Here is a 19,699-nt window from a genome sequence, read left to right as displayed (position 1 = left end):
ACTCGTTGCTTTAGGGCAACAAAGTTAATTTATTTTGCATCGCAGAGCCAAAATGGCGAACATCGGAAAGCAGTTGCAGACACTGCGCAGCCGCAGACGGCAGCGTGCAGGGAAACCAACTCAGTTGTGAAGAGTCAAACATGGCCGACGCTGGACAGCTCGAATCAGAGCAGGTAGGTGGTCTCTGAATTACAGAATTATAATCCACTGAATCTGTTTCACTAATGTCTGACTAATTCAGTATTATTTCTAAAGGACATCGACAGCAAAATCCAAGAAACACGTCAACGATTCAAGGATGAATACATTCAAGGTGAGCTGTCAGTGAGAAGGCTATCTAGCTAGGTTAGCTCGCTGGTGACAACTAGTTAGCGTTAACTGACGTTAGCCAGAGAACTACAGAGAACTAACTTTGGGTTAGCTAGCTACCTCCCTATCTACATTAAATTAGTACAGCTGCAGAGAGTTTTCAGTACGTGCTTATGTATTCAAGAATGCACATGATTTAATCTAGTGAGTCTTGGTCTGTTAACAACTTCATAGATTCACGATACGGACAGTTTCGGATTCTTGGAATTGGATATAAAAAGGAATGTGAACGGGAACACTTAGTCAGAAATGTGTAGCATACTAAAGTTTAATAGCAGAGTAGATCACTTATGCTCTCCCTAAGAAGTAAATACTACTATTTAGGTTTTCAGTTCCAAAACAGTAATAGATCCACGTCCACATAATGTGCAATTAATTAAGCACAACGTCAAGAAGTATATTTACTTCAGTATAGGAAAAGTGTTGTGTGGTCATGAGTACTAACGAAACGTCGCAGTCAACTTCATGCTACTCATGTTACTGGACAGGCAGACAGGGAAGCAGAGGTTGTCTGTTTATATTACGTTACACTGAGAACAACAGTACCCTGGTCAGAAAAGAAAGTGAGTTTTATACACGGAGTAATCCCAATGGCAGTGCATGAAAACAAGCTTCCTAAAATTGTAGTCTACTACCTCTTTGCATTGTTGGTGGGAACCGTATTGGATTTCAATATCATGTATAATAATCACAGATATTTACCTTTATCTCTACATTCTTTTAGCAAGAATAGATACGTGGAACATGCGCACAGTGTACATATCCAAGGCTGGATTTAAAAGTTAGAGAAATACCAGGGACTGGAGTAAAGACAGAATGTAGAAGCTTTTTCCAGTTGTAATTGTGCACTTGTGTCTGTGAACTCTAATGTCTAGGGCAGCGGCTCAATCACATCCCAGGAATAACATTATTATTATTGTTGTCATTGTTTTCATCATTATTGGCTCAGTCCAGAAGTGCACAATCCAAAGAACAGACAAGATGTTGTACTTGGCGGGGGGGGGGGGGGGGGGGGGGGGGGGTGTATATAGAGGTCCTTGCATAATCATATGTATAAGCCAAGTCTACAATATAGCCTTAATATCTTGTCATTTTCCATTATATTACTACATTACTACTAATATAAATTTCAGATTCATCCGACAAATATGACTCCAGAGACGTGGAACGACTCCTTGATGATGATGCTTTGGTAGAGGCCTACCTAACGTGGAGAATGTTTGTTGTGGAAGATGCCCTGAAAATGATTGACGATAGCTTCCAATGGAGGAAGGAATATACCCTGAATGGTATTTGTGTTGATGTCAGAGTCTTTTATTTAACTTCTGTGTTTTCTTATATAAGAGATATTCAAATCCCAGCCCTCAAGGTACAGCTCCTACAGGTTTTCCACCCTCCCTCTGTCCAACAATCAGACGTAGTAGCCAACCAGTTACATGAATAATTTAATCAATTACAAGGGACCAGATTTGGGTTTTAGATTCAGATTTGTGTATCACTGCCTTAAAGGTTTCTTCTTCCTTATTTCTCACAATTTGGTTGTAGCCAGTCCAGTGTAATTTCTCTCCCTGTAATTCTACTACTCCTCTAGTGTAATGACCAAATGCTTCTTTTTGATATGCATGGTTAGGGTTTATGGTTAGGAGCCATTCCTGGTTAGGGGCTATTCCTGGTTGTTTTGTCTATTTACATAACTTCTTATGAATATGGGATCCTTTACCAGGCAGTGTTAATGCAGAAACTAGGGTTAGGGCTAACCCTAACCCCAACCGTAACCCTAGGCAAATCAAGAACCTAATTATTCTGCCAGCCAGCAGGAGTCAACAGGAACTTTCTTATCCTCCTGAGTGAAAAGTTTATTTTGCTTTCAACCCTGTACAGACTCTTATTTTTCTTGCACTGTGAGATTCTTTATATGCCTTGAGGTACATTCTGTCACACCTTTTGTTCAGTGCTTTATTCATTTCCTTAAAGAAGTTGCCCAGTTTTACCCGCATAATTTTAAATTGCATTAACTAAAGAGAAGTCATTATAAGACATGTCAAGAAGGAGGTTAATTATATTACATTGAAGCAAACTGATTTGCTCCAACAGGAGCTATGCCAAACTTGGCTTGTCAGCCTTGTTTACTGAATGCACTGACAAACCATGATTGATCTGATCTAATCAGGGTCTGTATCAGCTGCCATTGTGGTTGGTGTTGTGGAGAAATCATGTGCCATCACTTTGGATGTGTCATATTGAACCATCCTGCTGTTGTGACAGATCTCAGCGAGAGCAGTATTCCCAGGTGGATGTTTGAAACAGGAGCTGTCTACCTTCATGGATATGACAAAGAGGGACACAAACTATGTAAGTTTTTATTTTTTTGCACTACGAGCACATGTGAAAGTGGTTGTTTTGCTTCAAGATAGGCTGTTGCATGTTTCTGCTTTTTGCTGTTTTGTTTGTTGTGTTGGTTTAAGGTGTTTTAAGAAAATATTACCCTTTCCCCCCAAAAATGTCACTAAGAGGTTCTTGTCTTAAGTGCACTTGGTGGGTCTTGAGTTATTGGACATTGATTCCAAAGTTTCAACATGCTGACTTCAGTCTCAAAGTGAATTGTGCCAAATCATAAGAAATAGTATAGCCTCGTGGTCTTCTGATAGATCACTGTGCTACATCCCAGAACCTATAAACCAGTGAAATGTTAAAGACATGAATCATTCCAGTAATGTGAACACAAGCAACATCTGAAGTTGTGCAATGAATGTAGAGACAAAAAATAACTGCTCATCTTTGCACAAAAACACATGACAAACCAGACGATAATGTCTGAACAGCAACGTGTGAGAAACTGCTGCTTACTGCACATTTAAACAAAGCCAGACTCCATTCCACTTCCTCCTCAGCCTTTTAACAGTCAGAGCATCAAAAGCAGAAATTTATATTTTCATTCTTCATGTTCTGATAAGAGGCAGTGAACAATAAATGGCATTTATTAAAGCATGATAATGGAGTGTTGGTGTGAGGTTGTTCTGTCGCAACAATAAATACATTTGCACTTAACTGCATATGCAGATAAGAGGCTTTTATGTGCATGGTATTTGCAGTATGGTTCAAGGTGAAACTAACCCTAACTCCTAACTAACCCAGTCTGGGTCAAGGTGAAGCTAATACTAACCCCTATCCCCTAAACCCTAACCCTAGCCCAGTCTGGTTCAAGGTGAAGCTAACCCTAACCCAGTCTGGTTCAAGGTGAAGCTAACCATAACCCCTAACCCAGTCTGGTTCAAGGTGAATCTAACCGTAACCCCTGATGCAGTCTGCTTCAAGGGGAATCTAACTTTAAAAGCCCTAACCCCTAACCCAGTCTGGTTCAAGATGAATCTAACCGTAACCCCTAATGCAGTCTGGTTCAAGGTGAAACTCCACATCAAGGATGCAAAGTCAATCTTGGACAAAAAGAAGTATGTGGCGTTCTGGTTGGAGCGGTATGCTAAGCGTGAGCCCGGCATGCCCCTCACCGTCATCTTCGACATGTCTGAGTCTGGCATCAGCAACATCGTAAGTCCTGTCCCCACTGTAACCCCTCCCCATGAACTGATCATCACATCCCCCACTGTGACCTCTCCCCATAAACTGATCATCACATCCCCCACTGTGACCTCTCTCCATAAACTGATCATCACATCCCTCACCCTTAATCCAGCCTCATGAATTGATCATCACACCCCCCCACCCTTAATTCACCCTCATGAACTGATCACTGTTTTCAGAAACTGATACACATAGTTAACTCATCATCTCAAAATCCATAAATCATTTGAAATATAACTACTACTGTTGTATACTATTATCAGCAGTCAGTGTCAGAGACTCATCTTTGTGAGTGACCCCTTAATTCTGTTGGTTAATCCAACTCATCAGCCAAATCCTTAGTCACAGTTTCAGGCACTGGCTCTCCAAAAGAATACTGTATTGTGAAATTGCTCTTCTTTACTTGCTCCCAGTGCCTCAAGTAGAACTGGACCAATTTAATAGCACAGAGCAGATAAAGCCATTACCCTAATCATACTTTTACAAATTAAGCAACTAACAAACTCATTACATGGATCTGGATTGGTCCTCCATTCTTCATTGGTATTAGTGATAAGTGATAAATTTGTCATCATTAATTATTTTCATATCTAGTTTTTTTTTTTTACTGATTTTCATTACGATGCCTGACCTACCATGTTGACAATGATATTTTGCTTTGTCTCCTGGGGATGTCTCTTTAAGGATGTTTGTAAAGGTAATTCCTTTACTGAAGTGCATTTTTGTGGGTTTTCTTGGGTGTTGCATGACCAGTCTTGATACATCACACTGGCTACATGGTCAGTCTTAAAAATATTTTAGACTGTTTAAATTCATATTATTTGTTTTCCTGTTTGTTCTCCTGTTCCGATATTTTCTATATTAGCTACAGACCAATCTACTGCCTGAAACCAAACATTTAGAAGCCTGCTTTTCTGGGAACAAAACAAATATTTGTTGAAGAGTTTGGTCTCCTGAGGCAATGATTTGGATAAGTTTGTGTGTCAACATTAAGCCAAGGTCATTTATGAGTGGTACAGTTGTACAATTGCCCCCAGGGGCTACAATAAATGTGGGCTTGTTGGTTTTGCCCTTTGACCCCGGCCTCCTACCTCTCCCATGGTTAATGGTCTGGAGAGGAAGACTGGTATTCGTGTGCAATGCCAGAACTGTGAAAGGGCTTCAGGCTGCCAGAAACACATGACCTAAATGGCCTTGTGAAAATGTGTTGTGTGTTTTGGATTTGCTGCATGGTGTGTCCTGTCGATGGTATTTTTGACTTATATTCTTTTGACTCCTTTTACAATTAATATTTTCAGACTGCATCTGAACCACTGGACTGGCAGGATTGGCGCAATTCAGCAGAACAAAATTTTAGCTGAGATGAAATGGGTGGTTTTTTTACATCTTGAGGCATTGAGTATCTGAGCTTGTGTAAACAATCCCTTCACTGGATGCCCATTAAAACCCTTTCATTATCATCAGACCACTCTGGGGCGGCACACATGAATCACCCTCGCTTTTCTCTCTCACACACATTTTTCCCACAGGACATGGACTTTGTGAAGTACATCATTAACTGCTTCAAAGTGTACTATCCAAAGTTTCTGTGTAAGTGCATTCACATTTTTCTCTACACTCGTGCTTCTTTATAATCAGCTGTTTTTCACTGAGAGAAGGGAATGCTTCCCTATGTTGTGCCTTTATTAGCAGAGCATGGTCCCTTTCCTCAGTGCTACAGGGTCATTGCAGATACTATCAGAATTGCTCTAAATAGAAAGTTAAGTAATGGAAGTCCCAAACAAATCAGAGTAATAAAACTACCAAACATCAATCTGAGACACCTGTAAAAGAATAAATGTCACTCATGTAAAAGCACCTGTATTCCTTCTTAATGGTGTGTTAGAGCATTCTCCAAAGCCTGCGTCACCGTTAAGAACAGACTGTGTGGGTTGAAGGCTGTACGTAGTTTTCATTAGAAGCTAATACTGTCCAAAATCAGAAGTGTGGATGAAGCTTTCCAGTATATGCATGAATGTAAGGGCCTTCAGTAAGGACCTTCACTCTCCAATCATTCAACTCTGAGATTTCCAGATATGGGTAACATATAAAATAGGGAATTGAACTCAAATAGTGCTAATGCAGTGTTGGAGTGTTTAAAGAATGACAAAGGGTAAATCTGGAGAAACATGTCTTGGCAGATTTTAAGGAGAAAGTTCAGTTCACTCTTTCTAAGAACTACAGTTTCTGGTGAATTTTTAGGTGCCAGTTAGTCTTAGAAATTGGGGAAATATTAGTAACATCTATATTAATCCTAGGTTTATCTATGTATATTATGAAAATAAATGTTTTTATTCTTTTCTTAGCCAAAATGATCATGTATGAGATGCCCTGGATTATGAATGGTGAGGCTACTTTGTTACTTTGTACTTTGTTTTCCTCATGTTAAAGCCTAATAATTTAATAAATTAATGACAGTACTGGTGAGAAATCTTTGAATGTATCTTGCATTTAATTTTCCATACCTTTGACTTAAAAGAATATCCTTCCTGTTTGTGACAGCTGCCTGGAAGATAGTGAAGACGTGGCTAGGCCCAGAAGCTATCAGCAAGTTGAAGTTTGTGTCCAAAAATGATGTTCAGACTTATGTCAGCCCTGAGCACCTCCCTCCGTATATGGGAGGCACGGTATGATATGCATGTTTTGTGTGTATGCACACTTACAGCTATGATTTGTTATATGTTACAGTTATATTAGATTACGTATTTGAGGTTGATATGGTTTTGGCGTAGTTCCCCACCTTGCCCATTTGTGATTCTTCACTCAGGTGTGTAAATGTGAGGAATACTAAGAATAATAATATAAAACCTCCATGGTGCCACCTGATAAGGACTAACCCATAAAATCATGATTTCTAAAGACTTTTTTTTTTATATATGCAGCAAAGGATAAACATCTAACCAGACCAGTTAGCTCTCAGGAACTGAAGACTTAGCTCTGGTGAAATATTCCTAATATGTGACTCAAATGAAAAGACTTAAAATAGCTCAGTCTTTCAGTTAAAATGTTGCATTGCATTGATTTGTAGGACCAGTTCCAATACAGCTACCCACCTCTCCCAGACGACGACTTCCAATCTCCCATATGTGAAAATGGACCAGTTCTCAGCGAGGATGAGAGTGAGGCGAAGGAGGTGGAGTCAGAATGCAGGGAGAGCCTGGACTCCAGCTTTAATGCAGATCAGCCAATCAGACTCAAGAAGGTACGAGTCCTTTCACCCACTCCGCAGACAGATGCTCTTTTACTATGCTTGAAACACACATTCTCTGCTGCATTTAGGCATGCTCTATTCTTTGTTTAACTCTGTTGGCTTTATTTAACTTGTTTATCTTGCTTTAACTGAATAGGTGAGTTTTACTAATTGCTGATGTTGGTTGACATTTACTCCAATTGTACTAACTTCATGCGTTTATTTACATAATGCAACATTGTGCTGGCTTATGTCACAAACTCATAGCACTTGGAAGTGGTAATGTCTGACATCATGTAGGCTGTGCTAACTGTCCTTGTTGGTTTTCATTATCTTACAATCATTGTTACCTCTGCTGCTTCTTTGTTACTTCCATTAGCTTTGACGTACCCATTCGACTGTCCTTCTGAATCATTTTTGAGACCTAGTTACTTCAGTTTAAGATTACAGTTTGTTACTAAAGTCATGTGACTAAAAACTGGCTTTCTGATGCTTTTGTCTGATACGTTGTGTTTTCCCCTGACATGAGGATGCAGTCGCACTTTTTAAAACACTGCTGGCTAGTTGTGGTTCAAAGAAAGACTGCATCTTGTGAGAACAGAAGAGGGACATGAATGCTTGTCTCAGATTCTTTTAAAAGTTCATGTACAGGAAATGCATTCTCTGTGTCAGCCAGTAAGACACTTTTTTCAAGCTGTATTACCTTGTAAGATCGTTGTTGTGTGTGAAACTTGCTGAATAATCATGTGACTCTTCTGTTTAGAGACTTTCAACACACATATATATCAAATGAAACAAACAGTGTACCACACTGTGGTTTTAAACAACCTCACAGGCAAGATCATGAAGTTGAAAATTTGAATGTGTTGTGATTTTTCTTCTGTGCCCATTTGACATCAAGCATGATAGCAGATGCTTTATCTCAGTATCAACTTTTAAAAAAGCCTTTTATCTCTCCTCTCTCTCCTACCTCTCCTCCCTGTCTCCTCCTTTCACCCCCTCTCCTTATCTCTGCTCTTATCTCTCTCTCTCTCTCTCTCTCTCTCTCTCTCTCTCTCTCTCTCTCTTTCTCTCTCTCTCTCCTCTCTCCTTAATGGTGATATTGTGAAAGTCTTTGGGTTGACACACATATATATTATAATATAATTGAAGCCATTTGCTTGCACAACTGATGAAGGACCTCTGTCTAACAAAGTGCTGTTTCTCTGAAATTGCATTTTTTATCTGTCTCTTATATTAAATAAATATTTATTATTATTTATACATATTTATTTAAGCACATCAAACAGATGGTCATTCAAAGGAACTCATAACTTATTAATAAGGCATTTACTAATTGATCAAACTTTACTAATTTTAGTTGGTGTACTTATGTACTTTTAAATGTTAGATAAAAATGGTTTACTCTGTACTATAGAATCATGACATTCAAAGCTGCCACTCTATAGTTTATATCTTTGTAATGATAACATGTATAATGTCAATGATTAGTTCCATAGGTTTAAAGTGACATTTGTTGTGGACTGTTAATACAGTGTTTATCTGTTTATAGTGCATATTCTAATAAAGATGGGAGTGGGATCTTAGATCAACTTTATTTAGATGTCAAAAAGCTTAGTGAACTGCAACAATCTAACTACTTAAGAACTGGATTTGGATTATTGAGAGGCAAAATATGTATATAAACAATTTACTAAATCTTAGTGTGCCAAAGTTTTTGGTTGTAGAAGCCAAATATATTGCGGTATCCAAGACAAAGTATTGTCATATTGCCCATCCCTATACCACATGTGGATATAGTGCATGCAATATATGTATATAGTGTATACATATACATATAGAGGTATTGTCCATCACAATAACACAGTGGGTGTAATATTTATGTATATACAATTTCAGCAAACGTACACACACACACACAGCGTAGCTCTCCGATTTTAGATCTTTGTTTGTTTGGCTATATTAAGCTGTGTTCATTGTCAAATTTGGTGCATATGCAAGTTTAGTTTCAAACTTTAGGAGGTCATCCAACTGAAAGAGGTTTCCATGTCACTGAGATCTGGATGTGCCATCTGTGGACATGTTCTCTAATTCCCTTGTGTCTCTGTTTTGAAACAAGGACTGATAAAGCCCTCCGACTCTCAGGCATGGTTCACCATCACTCACAAGTGTGCCTTCATCATCCCCATCATCTTGTTTCACCAGTTCTTGATGGAAAGGTTGACGTCTGCTTGTCATTCATGTTTTGTTTCATTGTGGAAAGCACTGAAAGCGTCCCAGATTTCATGATTGTTTAAGGATCAATTCATTATTATTTAATCATGAAGGTTTTCTCATTTAGTAATTATTTTGTCCAGATGATTTCACTAATTTTATTATTCCTTCTTTTCATGTCTGATATTTTGTGTTCCTAGTTGGTCCTTGTTATAGTGTTGTTGGCTTTTATGACTGACCTCTTCATAAGAAAATCAATCAAAATGCTAGTGAGAGTCTAGCTGTCAAGAATTAAGGTTTTAAATGTTTTAGATTCAAGTTTGAAAGGTTTGAAATTGTTTTATAACACTCCTGCCATTTCACAATGACTTGCACAGTTTTCTAAAATTAATCTGATTTTAATAGTTTTTTTTGCAAACACTCCATTATTTTTATTTGAAACATAGTAAAAACAGGTTTTACTTTTTCTTTAAGAAGTAAAGTGGCTGCAGACATTTAGTAAATAACACCCCCCCTCCCCACCCCCATTTGATTTTTGGTTTAGGATTATTTTGTGTGGGTCCTGACATTCAATGTTGTGTTGGTTGTTCACCTTTGCTCATATGGACATGACAGCAGTGTCTGTAGGATATTTAATGGATTCTGTTTAAATTGGTGCTGTAATGGAGTTTGGTATATTTTACATAGACTCTGTAAAAAAACGTAATTATAATCGTGATTAATATACCACTAATGATTTAATTTGAACTCTAATAATGCACTAAAGCACTAATAATTTATGTAATTGAAATATTTTGAGCTTAATCATGTATTGCAGTAACATTGGTTTCTGTCTCCAGTCCAGTTCTTTTATCTGGTCTTTGACTGCTGACTTGTAGTGTTATTGGCATTTGGCTGGAATCAAATGCTGAATAAACATCCATGACATTTCAGAACCGGGAGTGCCTGTGTTTTTGTATAAACCCAAATTATAAATATAGAGTAGTCATGTCCTGCTGACTCATCACTACTGCTGACCTTTGATCTTTGCCCTTTGGCATACTTCTTCTGCCACATCCCCTGTGAGTTGGGAGCATGTGCATACATGTGCTTGTGCAAACAAACCGTCATATGTATTTTGCAATCATTCGTTGCATAATGCAAATGTGTGTTCAGCACTTTTGGGTTTTATTCAAGTCTGTGAGTTGTGAATGTTGAGTGAAGGTTTTATGAGATACTGCTTTGCGGTAGACCCTGACCCAAAACTTATTGGTACTGATGTGGTTGGTACTAGTCTGTACTGGTGGCATTCACATATCATTTGCAGTTGCCTGTGTGCTTGGTGGCCCCATAGGTTTTTCTCTGGGGGGGAAAATAAGCATTTGCTTGAGTCCACTTGAGTCATGTTTGTAGTGTCAATCTCATCTCATGAAACCTAGTCCTCACAGCACCAATATATGAGCTCAGTGGAAATGCCTTATGACTGAATAAGAGTCCGACCGGTCTATCTTTATGTTGCAGGTAAATTTCATTGAAGATGGTGTGAAGCAGGATGATTCAGACAGGGCAGACAACCGGCTGAAAGGGGCCAGGAGACCTCTGACCACTTTCAAGGGCTCTCTACTACATGTGAGGTAAAGATGTGTGATCACAGCACACCACTCTCTTCTACATGTGAGGTAAAGATCTATGATCACAGCACACAGCTCTCTTCTACATGTGAGGTAAAGATCTATGATCACAGCACAACACTCTCTTCTACATGTGAGGTAAAGATCTATGATCACAGCACACCACTCTCTGGAGGTAGAGGTACGAAGGGGTGTTTTACAAGATGGATAAAAATGAGTAGAAACACAATTTACAGTACATGTGAATTAAGAGCATACTTAGTCAACAGCCGTCATCACAAAGCAAATGTCTGGGTTCAAGCTCTCAGTAAGGTTATGGTGGCAACTCCCTAGAGCATGAGAAAGAAACCTTTACCTGGTTGACACCAGACACCACAAGAGCAACAGTATAAAATGCAAAATAAGTAATGAGAAAACTGATTTGAGAAGTTCTAGTCTGGGTTCTGAAACCCAGTTGGCACGAGAACATCAGTCCCAGAAGTAGGAACTGGGGTGGAAGGGGTGGGCCACAGAAGGGGAGCATTGTGGGATGGTGGGAGGAGCCATAGCAGCTGAGATGGGCTGATGTTCTATAGCAGTAGGACATCAGGAGTAGGTTTTGGCAAATAGGTGTGCACCGGCAGAAAGGGTGGGTAGATTATTAGTCATGTCAGAGTACACAGGAGTGTAAATTGGTGAACTATAGTGAGAATGGATTCCGCTAGACCTCTCTCTGTCAGCACAGCTAAAAGCAGCCAGGAGGAAACACGTAGGGATGTCCTGGCCGTGCCTGAGCTCCACCACTCTGTCATCACACTTCAGTGAACAAAAGGAGACAGCATCATGAACTCCCAGTGCTCATGAACCCAGATCAGCACTCTTAAGAGGGGAAATGCCTGAGTACTCACATTGGTTTTCAGCCTTAAATATTGAGAATGTGTCCGTCTCAAACATTGACAGAGATGTTGTTACATAGTGTGAGAGCTTCAAAGGAATAGCCTAAACAAATATATGTGGACATAATACATGAGGAGTTCAGTATGGTGCTGTGTGCCTGGTCAGTGCTTTGTAAGTAATTAGAAGCATTTTATAATCAATGCAAATTGATTATAAATGGGGAGCCAGTGTAATGTAGCTTAGATAGGGGTAATGTGACCAAACCTTGTAGTTCTGGTAAGAACTATGACTGCTGCATTGTAAACTAGCTGTAGTCCAATTTGCAAGTGATTAATGCATAGACTAGCTTTTCTGCGTCCTGTGAAGACGATTTGTTCTTAGTCATTGCAATATTCCTACGGTGGAAGAAGGCTGTCATAGAAATGATATTTATAATAAAATGCCTCTTGTTTGTTCCCTTGTTGGTGTGGTGAAGCAGGAGGAGCTCGGTGGTGTGGGACACTGTCCCACTGCACTCCGCTCTTATAGTGGGACACTGTCCCACTGCACTCCGCTCTTATAGTGGGACACTGTCCCACTGCACTCTGCTCTTATAGTGCATCATGTCTTTGGCTTTGTTCTACTTTATCTTTGTGCATCGTACCTGACATGTCTGACATCCCCTTTTTTCTTAGCCCATCTGAGGAACTCAGTTTTGGGTCCAGAGATACAGAGAAAAAATGTCTGGTCATTCTCCACAACGTAACAAAAGACCACGTGGCATTCAAGGTGAGTCAGGCTATTTGCTCATGGCTTGATATATCTTTCTAACTTTTTAAAAACTCTGTTTTAAAATTGAGTTCATGCTTTAAGGCAGTTTTTGTTGACCACTGAACCACAGGTGCGGACGACAGCTCCAGAGAAGTACCGTGTGAAGCCCAGCAGCAGCACCTGTGAGCCCGGGGCCAGCGTGGACATCGTGGTCTCACTGCATGGCGGTAGGAACTCAGACACCCTGTTCACCATAGCCATACCAATATCACCACCCACACTGCCCAGGTGAACACCTGCTCAGACGCTGTTTGGTAGAAACTCTACCCCCCCCCCCCTCCCCCCATATCGATATTTTAGAGTAATCTCCAGTACGGAGCTGAGGGAACTGGCATTTATCAGCAGCCCATTTATTAAGAGTGTGTGTACCATATGCATCCCATGTGAAAGGCACTGACATCACTACCAACTGTTATGCTGCAGACCTCTGTATTATTAGTTCATTCTTTTAATTCCAAAATTAATTCCAGGTACCATGCCTATCCTTTCTGTTGTAGTTTACATAGCAGGAATAATTCTGGTTATTTTCAGTCCTGACAGCAAGAGCTGGGTTTAAAGAATAAGGAGTATGTTACAGTTTGTGTATGTGCTCGTGTGTTCATTCATGTGTATGTGTGTGTTTATGCATGTGTGTTTATCCGTGTGTGTGTCTAGGGTACCAGGCATCTCCACAGGACCGCTTCCTGGTCATGGCTGCTGAGATGGAGGCGAGTGCAGGTGCAGGCTCCCCAGATCTCGCCCTGTTCTGGAAGGAAGTTCCCAAAGCAAAGGTCATGGAGCACAGGTGAGGTCATGGAGCACAGTTGAGGTCATGGAACTCTGGTGAAATTCAGATTCCTTAGCCCTAGCGTTTCACTGCACTGAATGTTCAAATATGGTTTAAATGTGTGATTTTGTTATTTCACTGTTATATTCTCTGCTTTGAGGTTTTTCATGCTCTTCACTGAGCAGCTGTAGGCTGATGAGTCTGTGATCTCCAGCCATCTTCATGAACTTTTTAAACTGTGTTTTCTGCAGACTTCGGTGTCACGTTCTTGAGAGTCCTAAATCTATTCTGAGTAATCTGAGTGATAGTCCATTAGGCACGCCCACTCCTGACACCCAGGACCTCCACACAACAGTAAGTGGACAGTGACTAGTTATTTTAGTACTTTGAGAACTAGATTACGTAACATGAATTGCCGAATGTTAAAAAAGTTTTGGGTCATTCCATTCCATCATTCAACTCAACCAATGGTCCCCACCTGACCATCTCAGAATCCCTTCAGACTTTCCCCATTTCTAGGCAGATTTGTTTCATGGAAAAATCCAAAGTATTTCTGTTCCATGTTCAATATTTCAAGAGTTACAGCCGTTTTTGTAAACACCCCCCCCCCCCCCCCCCCCCCGACGCATCTTTTGCGAAAGTGGCTAAATAGCAATATTTGAATGTGAATATCTCTAAAACTATTACAGCTAGAAGGCTGAATTTTTTTGTATGTTTATAAACTTGTATACTTGTATTGAGGGGGGAGGGGGGGTTACAAAAACGGCTGTAACTCTTGAAATATTGAACATGGAACAGAAATACTTTGGTTTTTTCCATGAAACATATCTGACTACAAATGGGGAAAGTTTGAAGGGATTCTGAGGTGGTCAAGCGGGGACCAATCCAAATTTTGGTTGATTTGACATGGAATGACCCTTTTGTAGAAACCTTAACTAGTGTAGCACTTGTATAGGACTAGTATAGGACTCCAGAGGTTACTGAATGTGACTGCAGCACAGTCTCATTGGACAGAAATATTTTCATTGGTACTTTTGATGCAAATTCAAAGTTATATGACAGTCATGGTGATATCTTCAAATCTTAGGGTTAGCGTTAACCCTTAACAGTTATATGTTTATGCTTTAACTTGATTGCAGTAAAGAATTCATTTATTCATAGAAATAAAACACACAGATGACCCAGGTACTGTAAGTAAATATATGAAGACTTTAGGCCAGACCTGTAGTATGTTGATTGTTTTTCTGTGTACTCCAGTTAATACGAGTCATGGCCTATACCTCGCGCCTGGAGCAGAAGGTGGAGATGTGTTTATGGGTGCAGAAGGTTCTCCTGGTGCTTACATCACTGCTGCTGGCTTTCAGCTTCTTCACTGTCTACTTACTGTGGACATCATAACTGCCTCTCACCCACCCTCAATAGACTACAGAACCAGGGCTTACTGTGAGGAGAAACTGGTCAGTGTGCTGCTGAGACAGCGTGCCTTACTAAACAAATCATCATGGAGAAGATTCCTGCCCAAGCAGTGACACGTTTGGCAGGTGTGCTGGATTAGGGTTTAGGGTTTAACCTCCTCTCACCCTGGTCCAGCAGCTTCATGTGTAATTAAATTTTAATCATGTATTTTTTATTACTTATCATGAAGTAATGACATTTAATTTATGAGTAAAGTAATGTAGCTTGTATAGTCATTATTTAACAATTGAAATACTTTGTGATCAGTTGTATAAATTGAATGTCAGTTTATATCAAATAAAACTGTCATTTTTGGTAAATGTCACTGTGTTCTTTTTGATGTATGTTTATAGGTTAGTTACGTTTGTAGTTTCTAAATATTCAGTGTAGTTGTATGACACACATTGAGATCTGAGATGCTAACAGCAGGGTTATAGGAGGCTGGCACTTACACCACTGCTTTCTCGGTCTGAGTCAGAAGCTTTGTGTCCCTGTAGACCTTTTTCTTAATGTAGCCTCTGGGTGTATAACTCATACTCCAGGCCAACTGCAGTGCTGTGATAATTATATAATGCACATCCTGTTACATCTGGGTTTAAGATTCATTTGTTAATTTATGGCTGGGGAAACACACCCTGTGTAATTTACTGTTGTAGACAATAGTTCAAAACAATAGTGGCAGACATTCCAGTATTTCTTAACCATGTAAGCTACAGAGAAATCTCTAGCCTTGGCAGTGATATTGATGTTGAAAGATAAACAGTACTTTGAGGTTAGTACTGTTTTCATCGTATTCATATTACAGAGGAGTTTTATCCAACAAGTACTTTTCTGCAGCTACATTCAGTGTGGTCTGCACCTAAAAATGGATTTTGTACCTGAACACCACTCAAAGCACCAATGTATTAATAATTAATAATAATATAAAAACATTGATGTCAAAACTTGTTACTTGAAACAAAATTCATATTGCAGAGGAGTCTTGTCCAACAAGTTGAAATCTGCTATCTAACAAGTTGAACTCTGCTGTCCAACAACAAGCTGGACTCTGCTCCAGGCACCGGTGCCCAGCAACTGGCGTGAGATTTACAGTTACTATAATGGCAGAGCTCTCACTGATCCTCTGGGATTAGGTCTGATGAACTTTGAGGTTTAGCACCATGTTGAAGCAACAGGTCAACATAGATTAAATGTCCTCAGAGAGGACTGTTTCCATTCAGTATTGAAGCATTCACCTACAGACACACAGGTGAGGTTGGGAATTTTAAAACTTGCAGTATGTGGTTTTAGACTAAATGGAGTCAAAGAGGCTCTTAAGTTGCTATAGGCAGTGTGAGGACATGAGTACAGTGAAGAAAGCTGTCCTCATGTACAGGACACCACACGCTTGCACACTCACACTCTTGCACACTCACACGCTTGCACACTCACACTCTTGCACACTTACGATCTTGCACACTTACGCTGCATCCATGCTCCACCAGCAACTCTACACACTTAAGGTGACCCTGCCACATGGAGAGGAGTTACTCCATCCAGCATAGTCAGATTTACCAGCTCACCCTGCCCACACACACACACACACATACACACCAGGGGTGTAGGATGGGGGGGGGGTCGCGGGGGGACGCCGACCACCCACTTATTTTAACAGGGGGGATGCATCCCCCCCAGTGGTGTAGTGGGAGTGTGTAGCGGGGGAACAGCGACACCCCCCCCCCCCCCCCCCCCCACTTATTTTAACTGGATGTTGCTCTTGCTGAGACTGTTACGTCAAACGCTAGGCTTATACATGATGCGTTAGTAATTCGCCAACTTCTGGCGATCGATCCCCCCCCCCGCTCAACAACTTACGATCGACACACCCCCCCTCCTCCCCCGCTTAACAATTTAGAATCGCTACACCGCCACACCAAAAACGACCCCCACTTATTTTTTTAGGACTACACCACTGATACACACACACACACACACACATTTATCAAATACTGCTGATCTATAGTAGAAGCCAAGACATTTTCACAAAATGAGTATTTTCTCATATATATGACATGAATTGTCAGTATAGAATATTTAGCAGAAGGAGGGTTAGAAGATGGATGGAGTGCTAAGGAAAGGTAAGATGAAGACTGAACTGCACTGGCCTGCCTGATAAGGTTGTGCACATCATCATAGACCATGGCCCCACCCTGAAGGAAACCCAGTTCATGTGCTCTGACAGTGCTGTGGAAATGTTTATTATACTTACAGTTATGGATGTGCAGGTCTTCTATAATCTAGGCTTAGGGTTGGGGTTTTGGGTCATGTTCTAAACACACACACAAAAATTAGATTTTGGTTCATGTTTTGTACACAGAAATGCCAAAGCTAGGGGATATGTGGAACAAATGTGGGCCGCGGCCCAGAGGAGATCCTCGGATCAGAACTTTTAGGTGTTGGGGTAACTCCCAATTATCTCAAGTGCCCATCTCTGCATACAGCTACATCATGTTATTATATCTGAATAGACCTCTTATTCAAACTGAAACCCCTTACTCGCTCTTGTAAAAATGGGTCGTTAAAACTGCTTTATAAATAAAGTGTCTAATTATTATAATCTACCACCACACTTCAAACTGCACACATAAGATATAGCATTACAGGCTTGGGTGAGACAACACAAGGGGAGGATTTTCTGCTTCCTGTAAGGAGAACCAGGCTTCACATTCTTTTTAAACTCTGTAAAACAGGTGTTGTGCCGAATTCTGCACCCCCCAAGGTGAGACGCATCCCCTTCTTGGGAATGCGTGCTGTACAGTTTTCTGGATGGAGTGATGTCACACACATACTGTGCTGTCTGTTAGAAAACCCATGTATTGAGTCCTGACAGCAGTTAATTGTTCATCAGAACCAAATCTTGCCCTTAAACAGGTTTGACAATGCGTTTAATACAACTTATTTAACATACGTTTAAACCCATTATTCAACAGCCTAAATCATTGAAGCCTTTGTTCAAATGCTGCTTTACAACGAATGGCAAGAAAATGTCTTTATGGAAATTAAGGTGAATGGGTTGGAAAATGTGCTGAATCTTGTTTGTATTTACATTTCATTTACATGTACGGCATTTAGCATGACGCATCTGATCACAGAATTCATCCTAGGTAATAGTATGGATAGGAAATGTATTAAGTACCACATTAAAAATTTTAATTTATTTTAAATAATTGTTATTCATTTACTTTGATTAAATCACCAGTACAAAGGGACAGCCAGTATGTTTTCTTCTTCTCATTCTTGTTCTTCTCATTAATCGTAAATCAAACTATTAAAAAAAAATGTATTGGCCTTATATAAAATAAACGCTTCACTGTGTCAAATATGGTAAATTGCAACAATTGAATAATGTGTGGTTACACTAGGGTAAGGGTTGGGTTAGGATTACGGTCTTATCTATTTAATATCAAAGCAAAACAATGTATTAGTCTGCATAGACCTAATTCAATGAAGGAAAAGCAAAAACATACAAATATAGCTTAGAGAAAAAGTACCAAAGTATTAAACATAAGATATCATAAGAGTTACAAAAGCGGTATCGTGCGAAATTTTAAATATGAACTTGAGAAATAGACCTTTCTCAAGAGCAGCAGAGACACAGTGCTGGCACTTAAAAACATTTTTGCAAAGTATTACAAGTGCTGCCTGGTGCTGGGCAGAACCTCTAGGCCATCTTTGGCCACCAGAGGGAGACATAGACCGACCTCACAGTAATCAGGCTATTTGTCACGCCTGTCCTCTTACTGAAGAGCAGCTCACAAGCCATTTTAAAGTTATTTTTCCTTTTGCTCTCCCTAATTGTGTGTGTCAGTCCTTCACCCTGAAATAATTGGATATGCTGTGCTGCCTTGTTGGTGTGTTGGTAACACACTGTCTTCCTCTGGGAGTGCTGGTTCATTCCCAGTTTGGTGTGTTGGGCATCCTCTACTGGGAGGCTCCTCCAGACACAGTACACCTGGTGTTTCTCAAAGCTCTGCAGCCGCTCTCATGAGAACAGAGTGATGGGAGATGTGTAGTTTGCCTGAGCCCTTTATTCTTGAGCTTTAAGGCAAACAAACAGAACTAAAACTCTTTGAGCTCTTAGTGCAAGTTGTAACTCAGAATATAGTGGCCACTGAAATAGAGCATTAGGCATATATGTATTTAAATGTTCATTTTCAAGGTTCAAAGGTTTTTATTGTCAATTCCCTTTGTGTCCAGGACATAGACATCATATTTAATAGAACATGTATAATAAATCCAAATAAATAAGCACAAATATATGTGTAAAGAAACAGAGAATGTGATCAGACACCAGGGATGATGTTTACAATAGGAATACATAATAATAATCTAAGTCATACAGAAGTACATTTTATCTCATTAATATAAAGGATGACAGCATTAAATATAATTTGGAAATGCACTTTGTAAGTACAATACCAGAGAACCACTGGATAATCTGAAATGAATAAATCTGAAGAAGAATCCAGCAGAAAAAAATACTGAGTTTCCTGCATCTTTATTCAGTCTCAAATTTAGCTAGTGCTGTGTCAGTGCTGAAAAGTATAATTTATTCAGTTTGCTTTAAAATCATTCAAATGGTTTGACAACCTCTTTAATGATTTTGCCAAGAAAAGGAAGATTTAGATATAGGTCAATAATTATTAAGCATTGTGAGATCAAGAATTCTCTTTATTAATTGTCACGGTGGGTCAGCCTCGACGCCACCAGAGGGCGCGCACACCCACCCCTTCCCTCACACGCACGCCCACA

General features: G+C 39.9%; 1 protein-coding gene across 1 annotated transcript; it reads left to right on the top strand.

Annotated features, from left to right (window-relative positions):
• Window positions 1-71: 71 nt before the first annotated feature.
• Window positions 72-15,228, top strand: mospd2 (motile sperm domain containing 2). Its single transcript, XM_077001990.1, has 15 exons — window positions 72-173; window positions 256-313; window positions 1,503-1,658; window positions 2,635-2,721; window positions 3,761-3,915; window positions 5,478-5,538; window positions 6,294-6,332; window positions 6,490-6,614; window positions 7,016-7,189; window positions 10,892-11,004; window positions 12,552-12,645; window positions 12,758-12,854; window positions 13,342-13,471; window positions 13,705-13,807; window positions 14,711-15,228. The coding sequence occupies exons 1-15, from the start codon at window positions 141-143 to the stop codon at window positions 14,849-14,851; spliced, it is 1,566 nt and encodes a 521-aa protein (XP_076858105.1). The 5' UTR covers window positions 72-140; the 3' UTR covers window positions 14,852-15,228.
• The last annotated feature ends 4,471 nt before the right edge of the window (window positions 15,229-19,699 follow it).

The sequence above is a fragment of the Brachyhypopomus gauderio genome, chromosome 4 (genome assembly GCF_052324685.1).
Source record: "Brachyhypopomus gauderio isolate BG-103 chromosome 4, BGAUD_0.2, whole genome shotgun sequence".
Classification (NCBI taxonomy): domain Eukaryota; kingdom Metazoa; phylum Chordata; class Actinopteri; order Gymnotiformes; family Hypopomidae; genus Brachyhypopomus; species Brachyhypopomus gauderio.
The sequence above is the reverse complement of the archived record's forward strand: the minus strand, read 5'-3'. Positions and strand labels throughout refer to the sequence as shown.